The sequence below is a fragment of the Rana temporaria genome, chromosome 9 (assembly GCF_905171775.1).
Source record: "Rana temporaria chromosome 9, aRanTem1.1, whole genome shotgun sequence".
Lineage (NCBI taxonomy): Eukaryota > Metazoa > Chordata > Amphibia > Anura > Ranidae > Rana > Rana temporaria.
In genome coordinates, this window is record NC_053497.1 from 168075414 (window position 1) to 168101256 (window position 25843).

At 48.2% G+C, this 25843-nt stretch overlaps 1 protein-coding gene across 2 annotated transcripts in view; it reads right to left on the reverse strand.

Annotated features, from left to right (window-relative positions):
* Window positions 1–25564, reverse strand: part of RXRB (retinoid X receptor beta) — an 89732-nt gene extending 64168 nt beyond the window's left edge. The window contains exons 1-2 of one of the 2 annotated variants that reach the window (XM_040324948.1): window positions 25183–25564; window positions 1605–1840 (exon numbers count right to left, since the gene is read on the reverse strand). In XM_040324948.1, the coding sequence (XP_040180882.1) occupies window positions 1605–1840; window positions 25183–25198 (252 nt within the window). In that variant the 5' untranslated portion in view covers window positions 25199–25564. The remainder of the gene's footprint in view (window positions 1–1604; window positions 1841–25182) is intronic. The other variant, XM_040324949.1, reaches the window with a different exon arrangement.
* Window positions 25565–25843: the final 279 nt, after the last annotated feature.

Below are 25843 nucleotides of genomic sequence, written 5' to 3' on the forward strand. Positions count from 1 at the left end.
GTGATCTGCCGAGCTGGTTCCGGCTATCGTGAAAGTTCCTGCGCAGGCGCAAAGTGATCTGCCGAGATGGTTCCGGCTATCGTGAAAGTTTCTGCGCAGGCGCAAAGTGATCTGCCGAGATGGTTCCGGCTATCGTGAAAGTTCCTGCGCAGGCGCAAAGTGATCTGCCGAGATGGTTCTGGCTAACGGGAAAGTTCCTTCAAGGACTGCGCAGGCACAAACTTGCCGACGGAAATCTCCGAACCTCTGCCGGCATCCAGGGCGACGTGGATTTCGAGGAAAGTGGCCAGTCGGTCTCACTTCGCTCGGATGGCTCGCTCCGCTCGCTCAGCCTCCTGGCTTTTTTTTTTTAAACATCCTCCAATCCACGGGGATGTTACAGAATGAGCCTGGATGCCGGGCGAGGTTCGGAGATTTCCGTCGGCAAGTTTGCGCAGTCCTTGAAGGAACATCCCCGTTAGGGGAACCTTAAGGACAAGTCACCGGCATTGTGGGCGCGCACGCGGCCACCGGTCCCGCGGACTTGATGTCCGCGGGTATACCCGCGATCGTGTCATGGTAAGGAAGAAGGGGGAAATGCTTATGCAATCATTTCCCCAGTCTTCCTAGTGACAGGACAGTGATCACAGCTTCCTGTAATCGGAAGCGGTGATCACTGCATTGTCACAGTAAGCCCACCCCCCCTAGAGTTAGAACACGTCCCTAGGCACACTTAACCCCTTCAGCGCCACTGACTTAGTTGGGGTAGGCGGTACACTTTGGTGGGGGTGGGTCAGCCATGCCCTTTGACCTCTGGGAACCCGCCTTCTGACCTTTGGGGGAGGTCCCTGTTCCAATTCCTGAGTCCTAGCCATATTCTTCAATGGGAAACCCTAACCGTAACCCCCAAACCTAACCCTACCCCCTAACCCCCAACACCCTACTGCCAGTGTAATTTTCACAGTAATCGGTGCATTTTTATAGCACTGAACGCTGTAAAAAAAAAAAAGACAATGGTCCCAAAAATGTGTCAAAGGTGTCCGTGTCACGATTAAAAAAATAAAATAAAAATTAATTATAAAAATGCCATAAAACTATCCCCTATTTTGTAGACGCTATAACTTTTGCACAAACTGATCAATAAACGCTTATTGAGATGTTTTACTACCAAAAACATGTAGAATACGTATCGGCCTAAACTGAGAAAAAAAAGGTTTCATATATTTTTGGGGGATATTTATTATAGCAAAAAGTAAAAAATATAGATTTTTTTCAAAATTTACGCTCTATTTTTGTTTATAGCACAAAAAATTTAAACCGCAGAGGCGATCAAATACCACCAAAAGAACGCTCTATTTGTGGGGGGAAAAAATACATCAATTTTGTTTGGGAGCCACGTCGCACGACCGCGCAACTGCTTTAACTGAATTACTTTAACCACTTAAGCCCCGGGCCATTTTGCCGGTCAATGACCGGGCCACTTTTTTTGCGATTCGGCACTGCGACGCAGTGCCGAATCGCAAAAAAGTGGCCCGGTCATTGCCCGGCAAAATGGCCCGGGGCTTAAGTGGTTAAAGTAATCTTTATGTGCAGATAAAACAAGGTCCACCTCTGAAACAACTTACCTGAGGGCTGCTGACGGGTCCATATCCTATAGAAGGAGTGCCTGGAATTCCAGGGGACATTGAGGGGTTGATGATAGGAAACGGGGAGCCCAAGCTGCCGAGCGGAGAGTTCACCGATGAAGTCATGGCGGATCCGATCATGGAAGGGTGGAGAGGAGCACTGAGAGGAGGCGGGGTGTCGTTGAGGGAACGTCCGAGGGGTGGGCTGAGAGATGAGGTGTCTGGGCTTTGGCAAACTGCAAACAAGAAAACATCGACAGCAATAAAAACACATGCAATTCACACAAGACATTCATGTGACCAAAATATAAATAGACAACATCTATGAGAAGATTATATTACGAAGACCAGCAGTAATTAAAGATTGCGGAGTGAATGGTGACACACACACACCTATAGGGGGGCCTTTCCTCCACACGACTGATCATTGTACACTGGGCTTAATAGATCCATACAGGAATACAACCACCAGCATTTTACACCTTCCTTCATTACCAGAACATATTTTAGTGCTGTGATAGTTTGACAGACAATTACCCTGGCATGCAACACTGTGCCCAAATGCATTTTACACCATTTTCAGACAGAGCATTCTTGTGTGGCCATTTACCACCTGCCGACCACTAACAGTAAATACATTGAGCAGATGGAAGGTACAGGCACAATCACGTACCAGTGCGTCGAGCCTTTCTTTCAGGTTTGGGGCGTGCATCCCCCGCCTGGCCTGTGCTGTGATTGGACAGAGCATGAGTTTGGAAGTGGATTTCAACCAATGATTTCGGCTGAAATCAGCTGTGTCCAATCACAGCACACAGTTCTGCGTTTACAAACACACAGAACTCTGTGTACAAAAAACAGCGATCTTGCCGTTTCCTCTCCCAGAAAAGCAGGGAGAAACAGCAGCCAGATCAGAACGGAAAAGCCGTATACATTACACATTGTTAGTCACACCGTTAACCCATCGATTGCCCCTAGATATTAACCCCTTCCCAGCCAGTGTCATTAGTACGCCTAGGTGTGAATGGAGCCTTAGTGTCACCAGCGATGTCAGTGACCCCCCAGCCTGTGTCTATTGGCGCCAGATTGGCCACCACACTATCACAGTCCCACTATAAGTCGCTGATCACTGCCATTACAGTACGGCGCCTATAGCTAAACTCCGAAAAAAATATATGTATGTATGTATGTATGTATGTATGTGTGTATGTATGTGTGTATGTATGTGTGTATGTATGTGTGTATGTATGTGTGTATGTGTGTATGTGTGTATGTGTATATGTGTGTATGTGTATATGTGTGTATGTATGTGTGTATGTGTATATATATATATATATATATATATATATATATATATATATATATATATATATATATATATATATATATATATATATATATATATATATATATATATATATATATATATCTCTTTGCTAGAAAATAAAAATCCCAATGAGTGTATATTTGGTTGGTGCGCAAATATATATATAAAATAAAAAATTCGCACCAACCAAATATACACTCATTGGGATTTTTATTTTCTAACAAAGACATGCAACAGATTTTGGCCCAAATTTAAGAAGAAATAGAATTGTTGTTTTTTTTTTTTTTTTTATTAGATACGTTTTATTATAGAAATTAGAAAATATTGGGTTAACAATAAATGCTTCTGAAGCATGATGAGGAGCAATAAAATGCCCCCCCCCAATTATTTGTGGTCAGTGGCATTTTAAGTGCAAATTAGTCACTGAAGGGTGTTTGGTGCCAAACAAGCAACCCCCTGTGCTCAGTAATTTACTTAAAGCGGAGGTCCACACTTTGCGCTTACTTTTGTTTGTATATCTCCGTTTGATAAAATAAAAAAAATGTAATTGGAAGAAAAAAAAGCGGAGGTCCACACAAAAAGGGAACCTCAGCTTTTCGGAACCCTCCACCCCTCCGTAGTCACATTTGCCACCTTTAAGGGGGGTGCAGATACCGGTATAATACAGGTATTTGAAACCACTTCCGGGAATAGACTCCCGCAGGAGTCACTCCCCCCCCAGCGGGAACCAGTAAGGACATCTCGCGCATTTGCAGTAGGGAACCGGCCAGTGAACCCGCAAAGCTTCACTTCCTGATTCCCTCACCGAGGATGGTGGCGGGGGCAGCTGCGAGATTCCTTGGCTTCGGCTGCCAACATTTGTTTTTTTAGGTGGACCTCCACTTTAAAGATCAAATCTAAATTTTGATCACTATCAAAATGCATGGTCAGTTTTAGAGATGATCTCCAATTTCCTGTTGTATCAAAGGGGTCAGCATTAAGGGGGTGCTCTGAATGAAGACACACACACACAGGAAAAATACTTAATTATTGCTGGTAAAGAGGACAATACAGGTATGCGATTCTGCCCTTCCCGGGGCTGGGACGTGCACATGCTTCACCGGTTACCCACTCCCGCCGTGATTAGACACAGCGGGAGCCGAACAGCGCGTCTGGCCGTTCATCGGGACAGCCGATTGTTCAATGCACAGGCAGATCACAGTTCTGTGACACCAGAAGGCAGTGATCCTGTGTTTCTGCTAAGCCTTGCCACAGAAAATGCATCCGCCAGTGTTAGCACGCACTCCCTGGGCACACAGTTAACCCATTGATCGCCCCAAATGTTAACCCCTTCCCAGCCAGTGTCATTGGTACAGTAACAGTGCATATTTTTAGCAAAAATTACTGTATTGGTGTCAATGGTCCCCGCAAAGTGTCAACTAGTGTCCGATTTGCCCGTCACAATATCGCAGTCCCGCTATAAGTTGCTGACTGCCACCATTACTAGTAAAAAAAATAAAAATTCCAAAAATATATCCCATATGTAGTAGGGTTGTCCTGATACCACTTTTTTTAGACCAAGTACCGATACTTTTTTTCCCCCCAAGTACTCGCCGATACCGATACTTTTTTTTTAAAGTCATGTGACAGTTTGACAGATGGGGACTGATAGGTGACTGGTACTGATAGGTGGCACTTATGGGCACTGACTAGTGGCTGGCGCTGATGGGCACTAATAGCTGGCACTGAGTGAAGTACATAGGGCAGGGTGCAGGTGGGTCCAGCGTGCAGGTGGGTACAGGTGGGGGACAGGGTACAGGTGGGGGACAGGGTACAGGTGAGCAGTGGGTGCAGGTGGGTACAGCGTGCAGGTGGGTGGTGGGTGCAGGTGAGTACAGAGGGCAGGGTGCAGGTGGGCAGTGGGTGCAGGTGGGTGCAGTTGGGTACAGCGTCCTGTGGCTGGAGAGGGTGGGCGGAAGCCAGGCTTCTGTATTTAGATGTAACACAGCAGTGCGCTCCTGTCCAGCCGGATTTTCGGCACCCGCCCGCACTCCCGCAGCATCGCTCCCTGCCGTTTGTCACACTAGAGCCGGGGATAGAATGCTTTTCCTAGGCAGAATTAGCACACTTTAAAAATCACCCCTCCGAACACAGACCTCAGATATAGCACGGCTCAATTCAGTGAGAGAGCTGCCCCTCCTCATGACCTCTGAGACATGACAGAGCCGGGGAGGAGCCACCTAGGAAAAGCTTTCCATCCCCGGCTCTAGTGTGACAAACGGCAGGGAGCGATGCTGCGGGAGTGCGGGCGGGTGCCGAGGATCCGGCTGGACAGGAGCGCATTGCTGTGTTACATTTAAATACAGAAGCCTGGCTTCCGCCCACCCTCTCCGGTCACTGACTACCCGACAATCAGGTAAGGCATCGGGAGCATTTGCGCGAGTACAAGTACTTGCGCAAATGCTCGGTATCGGTCCCGATACTAGTATCGGTATCGGGACAACCCTAGTTTGTAGACACTATAACTTTTGCCCAAATTAATATACACACATATTGGGATTACATTTTTACCAAAAACCATGTAGCAGAATGCATATTGGCCAAAATTGATGAAGAAATTTATTGGATAGGGGGGGGTGAAGGAAATCAATTTTGGTACAGCGTCACATGACCGCGCAATTGTCAGTTAAAATAACGCAATGCCGTATCCCAAAAATGGCATGGCCTTATTTCCCCCCCCCCTCCGGTGCCCTTTCGGGGGGAGGTGGAGCAGGATACCCGTTTTTTAAAGTTATCCTTTCCCACTTCTGGGAGTCCCTGCCATGGAGCCGCGACTTCACAGCAGGGCTTCCTTCTCCTCCCCCGGGCCAATAGGAAAGAGGAGCGGGCCTCGGACATGCACAGTAGGGTTCCCGGCGTGAAGCCGAAAAAGTCTACACTGCCGGGTTCCCATAACCGCAATGGCAGTGGAGCACCCGACAGCTGATGAAAACATCAGCAGCGGTGCCGACATCGCTGGACTCCAGGACAGGCAAGTGTCCATTTATTAACCACTTAAGGACCGCCTCCTGCAGATATACATCGGCAGAATGGCACGGCTGGGCACAAGCACGTACCTGTACGTCCTCTAAGTGCCCAGCCCCGTGACCCGGTCCGAAGCTCAGTGACCCGATCGCCACCGGAGTCCCGCAATCGGTCCCCGGAGCTGAAGAACGGGGAGAGCTGTGTGTAAACACGGCTTCCGCATTCTTCACTGTGGCAGCTTCATTGATCGTGTGTTCCCTTTTATAGGGAAACATGATCAATGACGTCACACGTCCAGCCCCGCCCCCCTACAGTTAGAAAAACATGAGGTCACACATAACCCCTAGGGGGCGCTGTAGGGGTTAACTCCCAAACTGCAATTGTCATTTTCACAGTAACAGTGCATTTTATAGCATTTTTTTCTGTGAAAATGACAATGGTCCCAAAAATGTGTCAAAATTGTCCGAAGTGTCTGCCATAATGTCGCAGTCACAAAAAAAAATAAAAAATAAAAAAAACGCTGATCGCCGCCATTAGTAGTATAACATTTTTTTTTTATAAAAATCTCTCCTATTTTGTAAACGCTATAAATTTTGCGCAAACCAATCGATAAACGCTAGAAGAATACGTATCGGCCTAAACGGAGGAAAAAAAAGCTTTTTTTTTATATATCTTTTTGGGGAATATTTATTATAGCAAAAAGTAAAAAATTGTTTTTTTTTTTCAAAATTGTCGCTCTATTTTTGTTTATAGCACAAAAAATAAAAACCGCAGAGGTGATCAAATACCACCAAAAGAAAGTTCTATTTGTGGGGAAAAAAAGGACGTCAATTTTGTTTGAGAGCCACATCGTACGACAATTATCTGTTAAAACGACACAGTGCCGAATCGCAAAAACTGGCCAGGTCCTTTACCTGCATAAAGGTCCGGGTCTTAAGTGGTTAAAAGCCAGCAGCTGCAGTATTTGTAGCTGCTGGCTCTTAAAACGGAGGTTCCACGGTATATCGTTTTTTTTTGTTTTTTTTTAATAGTGCATTGATTGTTTTGTTTTATTGTTTAGCAATTTGGTACTCACCTGTTTGAGGTTTCTAAGCATCCGCAGTCTGAATTGGCCGAAAACGTAAACTTATAAAAATCGCTGCCGGAATTTGCCATTTTGCTTGTTGGCATTGTGAAGCCCACAAGCAAATACTTCCGGGAAGCGGTGAATGCTCGTCACGTGACCTGCTTGACGAGTCACGTGACGAGTGAAATCCCGCGAGATTACGACGGTCGGCGTTGTGAATGGTCTCCTGGGATGCATGACACTGTGCTTCCAGGAGACATTGGGGCGCTGGGGGAAGAGAAAAGACATGCCCACTCCTGCGGGAGGGAGATCAGGAAGTATCTCAAAATACTCCAGATTCACGGTAATTAAACACAATAAAAAAAAATTAATAGCCACATGTTTACGTATACCAGCCCCCTAAATTTTATTTATTAAAGTGGAGGTTCACCCTCAAAAAAAATTCTGACATCACACGGAGTCGAGCCATCCTACCGACAGAATGCCGGTGTTTTTTTTTTTTTCTCAGCAGATACATCGTTATCACGATTTTCACCCCCTGGCAATCCCACGGGAGTGGGCGTTCCCAAGCACTGCCTGTGATTGACAGGCTTCCGAACGACGCATACTGCGCGTCACAGGTTGCCGACAGAACCCAAACGTCGGTGCGCAGGCGCCGTATAGAGCCGCACCGACGTTCGGGTTATTTCGGCAACCTGTGACGCGCAGTATGCGTCGTTCGGAAGCCTGTCAATCACAGGCAGTGCTTGGGAACGCCCACTCCCGCGGGATTGCCAGGGGGTGAAAATCGTGATAACGATGCATCTGCTGAAAAAAAAAAAAAAAACACCGGCATTCTGTCGGTAGGATGGCTCGACTCCGTGTGATGTCAGAATTTTTTTGAGGGTGAACCTCCACTTTAAATCAAAAAAGTAAAAAAAAAATTGTTTTCAAAATTGTCGCTCTTGTTTATAGCGCACAATTTTAAAACCGCAGGGGTTATCAACTACCACCAAGCGAAAGCTCTATTTGTGGAGAAAAAAAAAAGGACGTAAATTTTGTCGCACGACCGCGCAACTGTCAGTTAACCACTTAAGCCCCGGACCATATTGCTGGTCAAAGACCAGAGCACTTTTTGCGATTCGGCACTGCGTCGCTTTAACTGACAATTGTGACGTGGCTCCCAAACAAAATTGGCGTCCTTATTCCCCCACAAATAGAGCTTTCTTTTGGTGGTATTTGATCACCTCTGCGGTTTTTAGTTTTTGCGCTATAAACAAAAATAGAGCGTCAATTTTGAAAAAAAATATTTTTTACTTTTTGCTATAATAAATATCCCCCAAAAATATATATAAAAAAAAAATCCTCAGTTTAGGCCGATACGTATTCTACATATTTTTCATAAAAATAAAAAATAAAAATTTAAAAAAAATCGCAATAAGCGTTTATTGATTGGTTTGCGCAAAAGTTATAGCGTTTACAAAATAGGGGGCATTTTTATTAATATTTTTTTTTACTAGTAATTGCGGTGATCAGCAATTTTCTTTCGGTACTGCGACATTATGGTGGACACTTTTGACACATTTTTGGGACCATTGGCATTTTTATAGCGATCAGTGCTATAAAAATGCATTGGATTACTATAAAAATGCCACTGGCAGTGAAGGGGTTAACACTAGGGGGCGGGGAAGGGGTTAAGTATGTTCCCTGGGTGTGTTCTAACTGTAGTGGGGGTGGCCTCACTAGGGGAAATCACTGATCGCTGTTCATACATTGTATGAACAGAAGATCAGCATTTCTCCCCCTGACAGGACCGGGAGCTGTGTGTTTACACACACAGCTCCCGATCCCCGCTCTGTGGCTCCATTCACACCTAGGCGTTTTAACGCCTGAAGCGCGACGCTACAATACGCCGGAGGGTCGAAATTACATTAGTCTCTATGGAGACTGTTCACATCTCAACACCGAACGCTGAAACGACGATCGCCTGAAGCTCAAATAAGTCCCGGACCCTTTTTCGTCGCGCGTATCGGGCGGTTTGGGCGTATTTGAGCGTTTCCATTTCCCATAGAAAGTAATGGAAACGCTCGATTCAAGCGACTTGCGCGACAACAGGCGTTTGCTACAGGCGTTACGTCGCTTTAATCAATAGAACTTGTCGCCCATGCAGAAGATTAAAAAAATCTACCAACATAGCAACAAGTGATGAAAAGATGATAGTTTTTCCTATTGGCTAAAATAAGAAACGCCGAAGTACAAAAACGTCGGCTGCATTCACACCTCGGCGTACAAAATCGCGGCGTTTTGTCCTGCGAATTGCGGTGACAAATAGCGGCGTTTTGTACCGCGATTTGCGGCGACAAAACGCCGCGATTGTGAATGCAGCCTTCACCCCCTCTATTGAGATGGTTCACATCTCCTATCCCGAAATCCGCCTGAAAAAAAGGTCCGGGACTTTTTTTCAGGCGGCAGGCGTACAGCGTTCGGCGTGGAGATGTGAACCATCTCCATAGAGGTGCATGTTAAATCACAGAGGAGCCGACCTGCCGCCGTAAAATGACGGCGGGTGGTCGGCAACCTGTTAAAGTGACGCAGTGCCGAATCACAAAATGTGCTCTGGTCAGGAAGGGGGTAAATTATTCCGGGACTGAAGTGGTAAAATACCACCAAAAAAAAAAAAGTTCTATTCTAAGTACAGTGTTGCACGAACGCGCAAGTGTGACAGCGCTGAAAGCTTAAAATTGGCCTGGGCAGGAAGGGGGTAAAAGTGCCCGGTAGGAAAATGGTTCAGTATGTGTGTGAGATTTTTTTGGGGGGAGGGACTGAAGATTCTTAAAAAAAAAAAATAATATTGAGAGTTTTAGCAGCTGAACTTGAATTGTATTTGGGTGCTTCAATCTCACACGCAGTATCATCACCCCCCCAGCCCCCCCGTAGAGCACATAAGAAATTTGTCACCAAGTAATTGAACCGCACGTTCCAAGGCTTCCGTCCCAAAAATAGGAAAGTTGAAGAAAGTGGAGATCCAGAACACACCCCACCCCTTGCATATCCGCTGCTGATTGGCCGGGCTGTTCTGCTCAGAATCCATGCACAACTATAATCGGTGCAGCCAAGCAGTTGGGGGTCCCGGCATTTGGTAATACTGCGCAGCTCCCCCCCCAATCACAGCCCTTCTTCAGAAAACAAAGTCCTGAAAATTCAACTTCTACATAAAAAAAACATATGACTTCTGGGTGAACCTTCTACCATTATCACTCTCCAACGAAGCAATGAGGGACCCTGGCTGACCCATCCATTAGCAAATGGTGTTCACTAGGGTTGTCCAGATACCGATACCAGTATCGGTATCGGGACCGATACCGAGTATTTGCGGGAGTACTCGTACTCGCGCAAATACCCCCGATACCTAAATAGAATACTTTCCCCCCCTTCCCCCCCCCGCCGCTGCCGCCGCATCAAGGGACATGGCTAGAGGGACATTGCTGCATATGTGAGGGACATGGCTAGAGGAACATTGCTGCATATGTGAGGGACATGGCTGCATATGTGAGGGACATGGCTAGAGGGACATTGCTGCATATGTGAGGGACATGGCTAGAGGAACATTGCTGCATATGTGAGGGACATGGCTAGAGGAACATGGCTGCATATGTGGGGGACATGGCTGCATATGTGGGGGGACATGGCAAGAGGGACATGGCTGCATTTGGGGACACATTAAAAAAAGTATCGGTATTCGGTATCGGCGACTACTTGAAAAAAAGAAGTATCGGTACTTGTACTCGGTCCTAAAAAAGTGGTATCGGGACAACCCTAGTGTTCACTGTATCCAGAGGCCAGGCGATGACACAAACCAGTAGTCTACACTGTTTTACCAAAAGTATTGGGACGCCTGCCTTCACACACACACAAACTTTAATGGCATCCCAGTCTTAGTCCGGAGGGTTCAATATTGAGTTGGCTCCGTCCTTTGCGGCTATAACAGCTTCAACTCTTCTGGGAAGGCTGTCCACAAGGTTTAGGAGTGTCTATGGGAATGTTTGACCATTCTTCCAGAAGCTCACTTGTGAGGCCAGGCACTGATGTTGGACTAAAAAAGGCCTGGCTCGCAGTCTCCACTCTAATTCATCCCAAAGTTTTTCTATCATGTTTAAGTCAGGACTCTGTGCAGGCCAGTCAAGTTCTAGTGAACTATACCTGCATCCACACTGCCAGATATACTGTGTGTACCGCACTATAGTGGGAGGTTGCACAGGTCAGGTCTCAGGAAGACGCCTCCCGCTTCCACTTCTCTTCCCTATTACTGCTCTCCACATGGAGCGCTCGCTGTGCCAATGTACAGTTCGGAGTTCTGCTGGACGTGATGTATCTATACAGAGCAGAGACCATCCGAACAGCAGGAGTGTGATCCCCGGCCCCTCTCAACCAGGATGCCGTGGCACCCCCGATGACCTCAGATGGCACCCTGGTTGATGAAAGCTGGTATTGCCTATGGACAGATTTAGAGCCCTTTCACATTGGGCCGCGTTAGCGGTACAGTGCAGGTTTAGCGGAGCTCTTTGGCGGCAGGGCACTTTTAAAGCGGAGTTCCACCTAAAAATTGAACTTCCGCTTAACCCACTCCTCGCCCCCTTACATGCCACATTTGGCATGTAATTTTTTTGGGGGGGGCTTCAGGAGAAGGGGACGGCGCGCGCATGCGCACTGCCGCTCGCGCATGCGCAGTGGGTGCCCGGCCGTGAAGCCGAAAGCTGTCACTGCCGGGGTGCCCACACTAAGAATGAAGGGGGGGGGGGCGAGGAGCGGAGCCCCGGCCGGCGCGTCGCTGGAGCCGTAGAGCTGGTAAGTGTCTGTTTATTAAAAGCCAGCAGCTATACTTTTTGTAGCTGCTGACTTTTAATAAACTTAAAAAAAAAGTGGAAAACTCCTTTAACCCCCATTAGCGACGGAGGAAAGGGGTTAATAGCGCCTGTGTAGCACCGCTGCTGAAGCGCTTCGGCAGTGGTGCCCATTCATGTCAATGGGCAGGGGCAGTGGAGGAGTATACACCGCTCCTCCACCGCCCCAAAGATACTGCTTGAAGGCTTTTTTTTTTTTTACGTCCTGCCAGCGCAGCGCCTGCGTTCTGTGAAAGCACAATGGGGTGGCAGAGGAGGCGTTTTTCAGGCGCTATTTTTTAGCCCTTTAGCGCCTGAAAACGCCTTCGTGTGAAAGGGGTCTTAGAGGGATCTGACTGCAATTTATCCCTATGTGTGACACTCAGGTTCATCAGACCAAGTGTATAGATTGTGTGGCAAGGTCCGATTCTGCAGACATGAATGGAAAGAGTGGAAACGGACTTAACTAGATGCCGACCAGCCGCCGGGTTGGCTCTCCTGCGCGAGAGCCTGTAGCTCTACGTCGGTTCTCGAAGCGGCCACTAGGAGCTCGCTCCTGACTCGCGCGCACGTGCCCGGCGGTCGCGATCACCTCGTTACAGAGTGAGGACCGGAAGCTGTGTGTGTAAACACACAGCTCCCGGTCCTGTCAGGGGAGAAATGCTGATGTTCTGTTCATACAATGTATGAACAGCGATCAGTCATTTCCTCTAGTGAGGCCACCCCCCCCCCTACAGTTAGAACACACCCAGGGAACATACTTAACCCCTTCCCCGCCCACTAGTGTTAACCCCTTCACTGCCAGTAGCATTTTTATAGAAATCAATGCATTTTTATAGCACTGATCGCTATAAAAATGCCAATGGTCCCAAAAATGTGTCAAAAGTGTCCGCTGTATTGTCGCAGTACCGAAGGAAAAAAAAATATATAGTTGATCGCCGCCATTACTAGTAAAAAAAAAAAAAAAAAGCCATAAAACTACCCCCTATTTTGTAAACGCAATAACTTTTGCGCAAACCAATCAAACGCTTATTGCGATTTTTTTTTACGAAACATATTTAGAAGAAAACGTATCGGCCTAAACTGAGGAAAAAAATTGTTTTTTTTATATATATTTTTGGGGGATATTTATTATGGTAAAAAGTAAAAAATATAATTTTTTTTTCAAAATTGACGCTCTATTTTTGTTTATAGCACAAAAACGAAATACCGCAAAGGTGATCAAATACCACCAAAAGAAAGCTCTATTTGTGGGGAAAAAAGAACGCCAATTTTGTTTGGGAGCCACGTCGCACGACCGCGCAATTCTCAGTTAAAGCGACGCAGTGCCGAATCGCGAAAAAGTGCTCTGGTCTTTGACCAGCAATACGGTCCGGGGCTTAAGTGGTTAAACGGACACATCCCTTTACATTCAGACACCCACCGGGATTAGTCTGTTTCCGTGCAGATCCAGCTCGGCGGGGAGTCAGTCTATGAATTTGCACTTCCCCCGCAGCCCTGTAATGTTCTATATGTACAAGAACGTCAACAAGAACATTTCCTTTCATTTTTCTCCGGCATGTCCTCGGTTCTCCTCTATGGAGACACGTTGCCTGGCTACCTAATGGCTCATTACAGACCAGATCAAAGTACACAAGCACCCAATGTTCATAATTTGACATTTTCCATGCCAACCCCATTATTAGGCACGAGGCATCCGGAGGCACAATGGTTACCTGGCTTGTGGAATCTGTCACATGTACGACTCCCTGATCTCTCTCCTGGATTCATGCCAGCACTTCCCCAAGTTACATGGAATACGACACAGGTGGCTGAATGCCCCAATTATATTCCCCACAATAAAAGTGGCCACCCGTCACTCTGCAAACCAGAAATCTCAATCTGCAATGCCAATCACCAAGTTCAGCATCCATGGGGAATGTACCGTATATACTCGAGTATAAGCCGAGGCACCTAATTTTACCACAAAAAAAAAAAAATGGGAAAACTTATTGACTCGACTATAAGCCTAGGGTGTCCATCTGCATGCCTCACTGTGCCCATCTGCATGCCTCACTGTGCCCATCTGCATGCCTCACTGTGCCCATCTGCATGCCTCACTGTGCCCATGCCTCACTGTGCCCATCTGCATGCCTCACTGTGCCCATGTGCATGCCTCACTGTGCCCATGCCTCACTGTGTCCATGTGCATGCCTCACTGTGCCCATGCCTCACTGTGTCCATGTGCATGCCTCACTGTGCCCATGCCTCACTGTGTCCATGTGCATGCCTCACTGTGCCCATGCCTCACTGTGCCCATGACTAGACTGACATTTAGGCTGCATTAACACCTGAGCGTCGGTCGTTTTTTCTGGCGTTTTGTTGCGCGTATTCATGCTTATTTGCGCGTTTGCATACAGCGTCGTTCGACGTTTTTTATTTTAGCCAATAGGAAAAATGATCATCTTTTCATCACTTGTTGCTAAGTTGGTAGATTTTTTTTAATCTTCTGCCTGGGTGAAAAGTTCTATTGATTAAGGCTGCATTCACACCTGAACGCGGCGTATTGTACCGCGATTTGCCGCGACAAAACGCGTCGTTTTTAGCCTACAATACGCCGGAGGGGTGATTGAAACATTGTCGGCTATGCCGAACGCCGCCTGAAAAAAAGGTCCGGGACTTGTTTTGAGCTTCAGGCGTACGGCGTTTCGGCCTTTGGCGTGGAGATGTGAACCATCTCCTTGGCCGACAATGTTAAATCACCCCTCCAGCGTATTGCAGGCTGCAATAGCGTCGGGCGTAAAAACGCCTAGGTGTGAATGGAGCCTTAAGCGACGAAACTCCCGTAGCAAACTCTCGTTGTCGCGCTAGTCGCTTGAATCAAGCGTTTCCATTACTTTCTATGGGAAATGGAAACGCTCAAAAACGACCAAACCGCCCGATACGCTCAAAAACGACCAAACCACCTGATACAAAAAAGGGTCCGGAACTTGTTTGAGCTTCAGGCGTACTGGCGTGGAGATGTGAACCATCTCCATAGGGAATAATGTATTTTTTCCCCCTCTAGCGTATTTGAGCGTTGCGCTTCAGGCGACAAAACGCTCAGGTGTGAATGCAGCCTTAAAGCAAAGATCCACCCTCAAATCAAACTATACATCACAAGCTGTAAAAAATGTCATTAACCAAGTAAAAAAAAATTACTTTTTTTTTTTACATGCCTTAAAAGCGGTGTTGCTAGGTAGAATTCCTAATCTGCCTACTTCCTGCACCGCGGTAGTTCTCCTCTCTAGCCTACGCCGCGCAGACTCCTGGGAATGTAGTGTCATCATTTCCCAGGAGTCTGTGCGCTCCTATGTGCCAAAAAAACGCGGGATTTCGGTACAGGAATACATCTACCTTAAATCACATCGTTATTTGCCTAGCGTACTTGTTTGTAGCCTAAATACTGAAATTTGCACCTAAAAATGTAATTTAGTAACTTTTGAGAAATGCCAGTAAAAACGTGGCTGCGCCAGTAAATTTCAATATGGTGGGTTGGCAACACTGCCCAAGATCGACGTTAGTGAATGCTTTAAATTTTTAAAAAATGGTGAAGATGATTTCCAAGTAAACCAGAAGTGAGGTCATTTCACTGCTTCCGGTTTCCTTTTAGGAACAGCCAATCCCTGCTTTATCTAGCGGTCCAGCCAGCCTGCAGACGCGTCAAGCTGGTCGCTTGTGTCTCCTCCCACTGCTTGTAACAGCAAATTGAGCAGCTGGTGATCATTTTTTTTTAGTACTAATCATTGTATTGGTGTCACTGGTCCCCAAAAAGTGTCACTTAGTGTCAGATTCCCCCTGAGGAAGACACGTCATATCTGTGTCGACACACGTTGGGGAGGGGACAGGGTGGTATAGGAGGCAGCTGGTCTGTTCTACAGCGGAGGGACATACGATCTCAGTGATTTTTCTTTTCGTTATAGAGTGGTGCGCTCAAGCACCTGTATCATGCGAGTACCTTGGAAGTCTTTGTTGAATAAATTAGGATTTAAAAAATGTATCGCGCCATTTAGACCTTATCTTTTATATGTGTGGAAACAATGCTACTGGACAGCTCAGGATCCCGCAGTTCTATCTTCACACAACCCAGAGGTGGTTCGTTTGCGTGATTAGACCAGACGAGCCCTGAGGTGGGCAGATTCACACATGGATATTTTTGGAGCACCATTACAAGATTCAGACCTTTTATATTTATTCACATGGACTTTAACCGCTTCCCGACCACTGCATGTAGATTTACGTCGACAGAATGGCGCGTACCTGTAAGTCCCTGCCTTTCCGCGGGTCGGGGGTCCGATCGGGATCCCCCCCCCCCGCTACATGCGGCGGTCGGATTCCCTTGGGGAGCGATCCGGGACGACGGCGCGGCTATTCGTTTATAGCCGCTCCGTCGCGATCGCTCCCCGGAGCTGAAGAATGGGGAGAGCCATGTGTAAACACGGCTTCCCCGTGCTTCACTGTGGTGGCTGCATCGATCGAGTGATCCCTTTTATTAGGGAGACTCGATCGATGACGTCAGACCTACAGCCACACCCCCCTACAGTTGTAAACACACACTAGGTGAACACTAACTCCTACAGCGCCCCCTGTGGTTAACTCCCAAACTGCAACTGTCATTTTCAAAATAAACAATGCTGTGAAAATGACAATTGTCCCAAAAATATGTCAAAATTGTCCGAAGTGTCCTCCATAATGTCGCAGTCACAAAAAAAAAAACGCTGATCGACGTCATTAGTAGTAAAAAAAAATATATATAATAAAAATGCAATAAAACTATCCCCTATTTTGTAAACGCTATAAATTTTGCGCAAACCAACCGATAAACTCTTATTGCGATTTTTTTTACCAAAAATAGGTAGAAGAATACGTATCGGCCTAAACTGAGGGAAAATTTTTTTTATATATGTTTTGGGGGATATTTATTATAGCAAAAAGTAAAAAATATTGCATTTTTTTCAAAATTGTCGCTCTATTTTTGTTTATAGCGCAAAAAATAAAAACCGCAGAGGTGATCAAATACCACCAAAAGAAAGCTCTATTTGTGGGGGGAAAAGGATGCCAATTTTGTTTGGGAGCCACGTCGCACGACCGCGCAATTGTCTGTTAAAGCAACGCAGTGCCGAATTGTAAAAACCCTTTGGGTCATTTAGCAGCATATTGGTCCGGTCCTTAAGTGGTTCAAGATTCAATATGGATTATGGTTTCACGTATTAACCATTGTGTTGCATGCACAGAGCCATTTACCATATATCCGTTTATTTTGGTATTTTGGTAGTTATATGATTTTGTCACCATAAGTATATCGCGCCATAATTTATAAATTTGATCAAGCGCGAACATACGGGAAGTAATCGGTGGCAGCAGCTAAATATTGAGTACAGCACTCAGAATAATATTTTAGTGGTAGCTCGCAAGACATTTTTGTTTATATGTATGTTTAGGGTCGTTGTGCTGCTGGAAGGTGAACCCCCCCCCCCAGTCTCATGTATTTTGCAGACACTAACAAGTTTTCTTCTAAGATTGCCCTGTATTTGGCTCCACCCATCAACTCTGACCAGCTTCCCTGTCCCTGCTGAAGAAAAGCATCCCCACCACATGATGCTGCCACCACCATGTTTCACAGTGGATCTTATTAGGTGTGCAGTTATGTCATACTCTTTCCCATTTTTGGATGAAGGATTGAACAATGTGCGAGAAACAAATGACATTTTATTTGGGTAGAGTGTCGCAAAAACATGCAGTTGTCAGTTAAGGTAATGCAGTCCCGTATCGCAAAAAAAATGATCTGGTCATGAAAGGGGAGGGGTAAACCTTTCTGCAGGTTAAGTGGTAAAAGTGCAAGGTGCTACCGGCCAAAACAGACACTTTGCAGTAACACATTGCGGAAGTGAGGAACGGTCCTAGAGGCTGCCATTGCACCATCTTAAGCCTCAGGCACTCCGTCTCCTTTAGTGCAACTCAACTTTATACTAAATGAGCTTAAACCCCCACCCCCCCCCCAGTCTAAATGAGCTTCAACCCCCACCCCCCCAGTCTAAATGGGCTTAAACCCCCTCCCCCCGTCTAAATGAGCTTAAACCCCCTCCCCCCGTCTAAATGAGCTTAAACCCCCTCCCCCCCCCCCCCAGTCTAAATGAGCTTAAACCCCCTCCCCCCGGTCTAAATGGGCTTAAACACCTTCCCCCTGGTCTAAATGGGCTTAAACACCTTCCCCCCGGTCTAAAATTAGCTTAAACACCACCCCCGTTCTAAAATTAGCTTAAACACACCCCCCCCTCCCAGTCTAAATGAGTTTAAACCCCCTCCCCCGGTCTAAATGGGCTTAAACACCTTCCCCCTGGTCTAAATGGGCTTAAACACCTTCCCCCCGGTCTAAAATGAGCTTAAACACCACCCCCGTTCTAAAATTAGCTTAAACACCCCCCCCCCCCCTCCCAGTCTAAATGAGTTTAAACCCCCTCCCCCCGGTCTAAATGGGCTTAAACACACTCACCCCAGTCTAAATGGGCTTAAACCCCGCCCCCCCCGGTCTAAATGGGCTTAAACACACTCACCCCAGTCTAAATGGGCTTAAACACACTCACCCCAGTCTAAATGAGCTTCAACCCCCCCCCCCCCTCCCAGTCTTAATGGGCTTAAACCCCCCCGGTCTAAATGGGCTTAAACCCCCCCGGTCTAAATGAGCTTAAACCCCCCCGGTCTAAATGAGCTTAAACCCCCCCGGTCTAAATGGGCTTAAACACCTTCCCCCCGTTCTAAAATTAGCTTAAACACACCCCCCCCTCCCAGTCTAAATGAGTTTAAACCCCCCCCCCGGTCTAAATGGGCTTAAACCCCGCCCCCCCCGGTCTAAATGGGCTTAAACACACTCATCCCAGTCTAAATGAGCTTCAACACCCCCCCCCCCCCTCCCAGTCTTAATGGGCTTAAACCCCCCCGGTCTAAATGAGCTTAAACCCCCCCCCCGGTCTAAATGAGCTTAAAACCCCCCCCCCCCCCCCAGTTCTAAAATGAGCTTAAACACACACGTCCTTCCCAGTCTAAATGAGCTTAAACCCCCTCCCCCCGGTCTTAATGGGCTTAAAGGAGCTGTAAAGAAAAAAAAATTGTCACCTTAATGCGGATGGATTGAGAGCAGCCCAGCCATTGTCTGGCGCTGCTGTCAATCACATCCAGTGACGCGGCGGGGCCGAGTAATAAAGTGAGCGGCTATGGCCGCTCGCTGTATCACGGGAGCGCGCTCGAAAGGACTCACCACCATGCGAGCTCTCACATGACTGTGGCGAGTTCTTGTGGGGAGGACCAGAGACAGCCGCCGAGGGACCCCAGCAGACGTGGATCGGGGCAAGTATGACATCTTTGTTATTTTAAAGAAAAAATGATATTTTCCTATAGTAACCCTTTAAACCCCCTCCCCCAGTCTAAATAAACTTGCGCATGAGGTCTCATTCTGATAGTACTAGTTATCTGCCCGCTAGGTTGACCGTCTGATTTCAATACTCAGAACAAGTAAGGACCTCCTACTTGTCAGGCCGAGGACAGGTCTAGTCCATACTTCGGTTCCGACTGAACCCAGAAGAAAGCCGTCACCGACGCCAAATCAGCGCCCAATCAGCTGCATTAACTCCCAAGCATGCGCAAAAGATGTATCATTCCGCAAAGGCAGATCAAACAGTGACGACCTGGAAGACGCCAGAGAGGACCCTTCTGGACGTTGGAAAGGAGGCGAGTATTATTGACGTCTTTAAGATTAAAAACAAAATCAAATCCAAAGGCTCAGCGCGTTAGCCAGGCAACAAGCAACTTTCAGAAGGGGGTCAGCAATGGCGGCCACCACCATTGCTGACCTCAGGAACGTTTACCTGACCGGATTACAAAAGCCATTAATGCGCAATCCCTTAGAAAATACACCAAAACTAGCAGAGTACATCAACACTTCTATGGGCATGGATTGGTTGGTAGAGGAGCAGAGCCCCCAGAATCACCCAGTGATGATAGAAGACGTCATCCAAAACTATAGACAGCCTGAGCTATAGGCACTGTGTACCCCCCTTCCCCATATGTCTGTCCACAGGCACCCCATGTATAGGCACTGTATACCCCCATATATCTGTCTACAGGCACCCCCATATATCGGTCTACAGGCACCCCCATATATCGGTCTACAGGCACCCCCATATATCGGTCTACAGGCACCCCCATATATCGGTCTACAGGCACCCCCATATATCGGTCTACAGGCACCCCCATATATCGGTCTACAGGCACCCCCATATATCGGTCTACAGGCACCCCCATATATCGGTCTACAGGCACCCCCATATATCGGTCTACAGGCACCCCCTGTATAGGCACTGTATACCCCATATATATATGTAGGCACCCCCTGTATAGGCACTGTATACCCCATATATCTGTAGGCACCCCCTACATAGGCACTGTATACCCCATATATCTGTCTGTAGGCACCCCCTGTATAGGCACTGTATACCCCATATATGTGTCTGTAGGCACCCCCTGTATAGACACTGTATACCCCATATATCTGTCTGTAGGCACCCCCTGTACAGGCACTGTATACCCCATATATCTGTCTGTAGGCACCCCCTGTATAGGCACTGTATACCCCCATATATATATGTAGGCACCCCCTGTATAGGCACTGTATACCCCATATATCTGTCTGTAGGCACCCCCTGTACAGGCACTGTATACCCCATATATCTGTCTGTGGGCACCCCCTGTATAGGCACTGTATACCCCCATATATCTGTAGGCACCCCCTGTATAGGCACTGTATACCCCCATATATCTGTCTGTAGGAACCCCCTGTATAGGCACTGTATACCCCCATATATCTGTCTGTAGGAACCCCCTGTATAGGCACTGTATACCCCCATATATCTGTCTGTGGGCACCCCCTGTATAGGCACTGTATACCCCTATATATCTGTAGGCACCCCCTGTATAGGCACTGTATACCCCATATATCTGTCTGTAGGCACCCCCTGTACAGGCACTGTATACCCCATATATCTGTCTGTAGGCACCCCCTGTACAGGCACTGTATACCCCATATATCTGTCTGTGGGCACCCCCTGTATAGGCACTGTATACCCCCATATATCTGTAGGCACCCCCTGTATAGGCACTGTATACCCCCATATATCTGTCTGTAGGAACCCCCTGTATAGGCACTGTATACCCCCATATATCTGTCTGTAGGAACCCCCTGTATAGGCACTGTATACCCCCATATATCTGTCTGTGGGCACCCCCTGTATAGGCACTGTATACCCCTATATATCTGTAGGCACCCCCTGTATAGGCACTGTATACCCCATATATCTGTCGGTTGGCACCCCCTGTATACCCCCATATATCTGTAGGCTCCCCATATATTTGTTGGTAGAAGTGCTGAGCCCCCAGGACCACCCGGTGATAGAAGACGTCATCCATATTTATAAATAAATCATAGTGTGGTGGGATTTATATATGTACAGTCACGTTTATTTTGATACATTGTTTTATTACGACTAATTACGGAGGAGGATTCAGTATAATACACAACTACAGTATCTCACACACGAGTACACCCCCCACATTTTTGTAACTATTTTCATGTGACAACACTGAAGAAATGACACTTTGCTACAATGTTGTGTAGTGAGTGTACAGCTTGTATAATGGTGTAAATTTGCTGTCCCCTCAAAATAACTCAACACACAGCCATTAATGTCTAAACCGCTGGCAACAAAAGTGAGTACACCCCTAAGTGAAAATGTCCAAATTGGACCCCAAGGGTCAGATTCTGGTAGATCCGGCGTATCTCTGCGGCAGCGTAACGTATGTCATTTAGGCAACGCCACCGCAAGTTTTACAGGCAAGTGCTTTATTCACAAAACAATTGCCTGTAAAGTTGCGGCGGCGTATCGTAAATCACCCGGCGCAAGCCTGCCTAATTCAAATTAGCCGGGTAGGGGGCGTATAGCATTTAAATTAAGTGCGTTTCCGCGCCGAACGTAATGCAAATGCGCCGTCCCTAAAATTTCCCGACATGCATTGCGCTAAATGACGTCACAAGGACGTCATTGGTTTCCACGTGAACGTAAAAAGGTGTCCAGCCCCATTCACGGACGACTTACGCAAACGACGTAAATTTTCAAATTTCGACGCGGGAACGACGGCCATACTTACCATTGGCTGGGCCTCATATACCCAGGGGCAACTTTACGCCGGGACAAGCCTAACGTAAAGGTCGTAACTTCACTGCGTCGGCCGCGCGTACGTTCGGGAATTCGCGCATCTAGCTAATTTGCATACCCGACGGGGAAAACGACGTCGGCGACACCTAGCGGCCAAAAAAAATGCGTTTAAGATCCGACAGCGTAAGAGCCTTACGCCTGTCGGATCTAATGCTTATCTGATTCTAAGAATCAGGCGCATAGATACGACGGCTCGGATTAGGACTTACGACGGCGTACATGGCGCTGCGCCGTCGTAAGTCCTCTGAGAATCCGGGCCAAATTGTCAACATTTTGTGTGGCCACTATTATTTTCCAGCACTGACTTAACCCTCTTGGGCATGGAGTTCACCAGAGCTTCACAGGTTGTCACTGGAGTCTCTTCCCCTCCTCCATGAGGACATCACAGAGCTGGTAGATGTTAGAGACCTTGCACTCCTTCACCTTCCGTTTGAGGATGCCCCACAGATGATCAATAGGGTTTAGGTCTGGAGACATGCTTGGCCAGTCCATCACCTTTACCCTCAGCTTCTTTAGCAAGGCAGTGGTCACCTTGGAGGTGTGTTTGGGGTCGTTATCATGTTGGAATACTGCCCTGCGGCCCAGTCTCCGAAGGGAGGGGATCATGCTCTGCTTCAGTATGTCACAGTACATGTTGATATTCATGGTTCCCTCGATGACCTGTAGTTCCCCAGTGCCGGCAGCACCCATGTAGTCCCAGACCCTGACACCACCATGCCTGACTGGAGACAAGACACACTTGTCTTTGTCCTCCTCACCTGGATGCCGCCACACACACCTGACACCAAATAAGTTTATCTTGGTCTCATCAGACACAGGATGTGGTTCCAGTAATCCATGTCCTTAGTCTGCTTGTCTTCAGCAAACTGTTGTGGACTTTCTTGTGCATCATCTTTAGAAGAGGCTTCCTTCTGGGATGACAGCCATGCAGACCAATTTGATGCAGTGTGCAGCGTATAGTCTAAGCACTGACAGGCTGACCCCCCACCCCTTCAACCTCTGCAGCAATGCTGGCAGCACTCATACGTCTATTTCCCAAAGACAACCTCAGGATATGACGCTGAGCACGTGCACTCAACTTCTTTGGTGGACCATGGTGAGGCCTGTTCTAAGTGGAACCCGTCTTGTTATACCGCTGTATGGTCTTGGCCACCGTGCTGCGGCTCAGTTTCAGGGTCTAGGGCAATCTTCTTATAGCCTAGGCCAGGCATATGCAATTAGCGGACCTCCAGCTGTTGACAAGTCCCATCATGCCTCTGCGTGTCATGCTTGATGCTGTCAGAGTCTCGCTATGCCTCATGGGACTTGGCAACAGCTGGAGGTCCGCTAATTGCATATCCCTGGCCTAGGCCATCTTTATGTAGAGCAACAATTATTTATTTTTTTCAGACCCTCAGAGAGTTCTTTGCCATGAGATGTCATGTGGAACTTCCAGTGACCAGTAAGAGAGAGCGATAACACCAAATTTAACACACCTGCTCCCCATTCACACCTGAGACCTTGTAACACTAACGAGTCACATGACACCGGAGAGGGAAAATGTTTGGATATTTTCACTTAGGGGGTGTCCTCACTTTTGTTACCAGCGGTTTAGACATTAATGGCTGTGTGTTGAGTTATTTTGAGGGGACAGAAAATATACACCGTTATACAAGCTGTACACTCACTACACAACATTGTAGCAAAGTGTCATTTCTTCAGTGTTGTCACATGAAAAGATAGAAGAAAATAGTTACAAAAATGTGAGGGGTGTACTTACTTTTGTGAAATACTGTATACACAGAGAGATCTATAGGTACCATGTACCCCCCGGGATATCCATCTCTGGTTATTCCTTGCCCCCAACAAATCCATATATAGGCACCGTGTGTCCCCCAGGAATCAAGTCTCTATGCACAGCGTGCCCCTAAATATCCATCTATAGGCACTGCTTGCCCCCAAATACCCACCTCTGGGAACTCCTTACCCACATATATCCACCTTTAAGCGCCACACAACCCCCCAAATCCACCTATGGCGCAACGTACCCCCCCAAATCCACCCATAGGCGCCACGTATCCCCCCAAATCCACCTATGGTGCCACGTACCCCCCCAAATCCACCCATAGGCGCCACGTCCCCCCCCCAAATCCACCCATAGGCGCCACGCCCCCCCCCCCCAAATCCACCCATAGGCGCCACGTCCCGCCCCCCCCAATCCACCCATAGGCGCCACGTATCCCCCCCCAAATCCACCCATAGGCGCCACGTATCCCCCCAAATCCACCTATGGTGCCACGTACCCCCCCAAATCCACCCATAGGCGCCACGTCCCCCCCCCCCAAATCCACCTATGGTGCCACATCCCCCCCCCCCAATCAACCCATAGGCGCCACGTACCCCCCCAAATCCACCCATAGGCGCCACGTACCCCCCCAAATCCACCCATGGCACCACGTACCCCCCCAAATCCACCCATGGCACCACGTACCCCCCCAAATCCACCCATGGCGCCACGTACCCCCCCAATTAACCCATAGGCGCCACGTACCCCCCCAAATCCACCCATAGGCGCCACGTACCCCCCCAAATCCACCCATGGCACCACGTACCCCCCCAAATCCACCCATAGGCACCACGTACCCCCCCAAATCCACCCATGGCACCACGTACCCCCCCAAATCCACCCATAGGCACCACGTACCCCCCCAAATCCACCCATAGGCACCACGTCCCCCCCCAAATCCACCCATAGGCACCACGTACCCCCCCCCCAAATCCACCCATAGGCACCACATACACCCCCCCATATCCACCTATAGGCGCCACGTACCCCCCCAAATCCACCTATAGGCACCATGTCCCCCCCCCCCCCAAATCCACCTATAGGCACCATGTACCCCCCCCCCCAAATCCACCTACAGGCACTCTTTAACCCATGTAGCCACCTATAGACAGCGTGTACCCCGATATTTCCACCTATAGGGGGCTCCTCCACACACACAGGACAACGAGGCGCCATGCTGGGTGTTGTAGTCCCGTTGACAACAAAGCTCACACTCACCCCGGCTGTCTCCCATCCCGGCCAGGCCCGTCTGTCCCTCCAGCCGCACCGTCCAGAGTCCCGGTCTCCCCGCTCCCCTCCAGGGGTCAGGCCATTGCCCAGCCAGGCCTCACAACGTTTAGACACCGCCGACTCCCTTCTCCGGGGGATCTCCCGCGGCCAGCCCGCAACCACCAACTCTCCCACCGCCCCCCTCGGCCCCAGATTACTTCGGAAGCGGAAGAGCCGCCATCTTGCTACACCCCCAGACGATGCTCAGCCTCCCGGGAGGAGGAGGGGGCGTTGCCTCCAGCCACCAAGCGGACGGAGAGGCCGGGGACGGCGAACCGGCGGCTGCGAAGGCCGGAGAGGCAGAGGGTGTTCGGGAAAGCAGTCAGAGGGGGCGGCCGGCCGGGTGTAGTAAGATGGAAAGGCTGGTTGGACAATGACCTGACGTGACCCCAGGAGAGAGGGTGTGGCAAGATGGCGGCGCGTCAGTCACAAGGCAGGCTGAGGGAGCGTCTGGGAGTAGCAAGATGGCGGCGCTTCCGGTTTCCTTATATGGAGAGATTTGTGTTTATCTTTTTGTGCTGAAAAATAGAAAACAAATGTGACGGTGAAATACAGACCTAATAAAGCTGGAGGGGCATTGTATGAGGGGAGGGGGCTGTGTTCATGAGAG